The sequence below is a fragment of the Penaeus monodon genome, chromosome 15 (assembly GCF_015228065.2).
Source record: "Penaeus monodon isolate SGIC_2016 chromosome 15, NSTDA_Pmon_1, whole genome shotgun sequence".
In the NCBI taxonomy this organism is placed as follows: Eukaryota; Metazoa; Arthropoda; class Malacostraca; order Decapoda; family Penaeidae; genus Penaeus; species Penaeus monodon.
The window spans coordinates 726,022-726,230 of record NC_051400.1 but is presented as its reverse complement, the minus strand read 5'-3'; the positions used below and the strand labels follow the sequence as shown (position 1 = coordinate 726,230).

The 209-nt window shown below is 53.1% G+C and overlaps 1 protein-coding gene across 1 annotated transcript in view; it reads right to left on the bottom strand.

The window, feature by feature from the left end:
- The window catches only part of LOC119582084 (vitamin K-dependent gamma-carboxylase-like), a 6,460-nt gene that overhangs the window by 4,382 nt on the left and 1,869 nt on the right, over positions 1-209 (bottom strand). Inside the window, exon 4 of the mRNA XM_037930331.1 lies at positions 15-200. Coding sequence (XP_037786259.1) covers positions 15-200 — 186 coding nt within the window. The remainder of the gene's footprint in view (positions 1-14; positions 201-209) is intronic.

Genomic DNA, 209 nt, shown 5'->3' with positions numbered 1-209 from the left:
GCAACCGACTCTACCTGAACACCGAAAAGACCCAATGTTCGGAGAGGTTCCGCATCGAGTATCCCAACAGCCAATCAGGGTCGAGTTTCTTGATCCCGGCCAAGAAGTAGAGGAGGAAGACCTGAGTTCGAAGTAACGCGTAGCTCCAGAAGGGGACGTGGCTGTTTCGGATGCCTGGCTTCCTTATTCCGTCTAAGGACCTAGTGGTA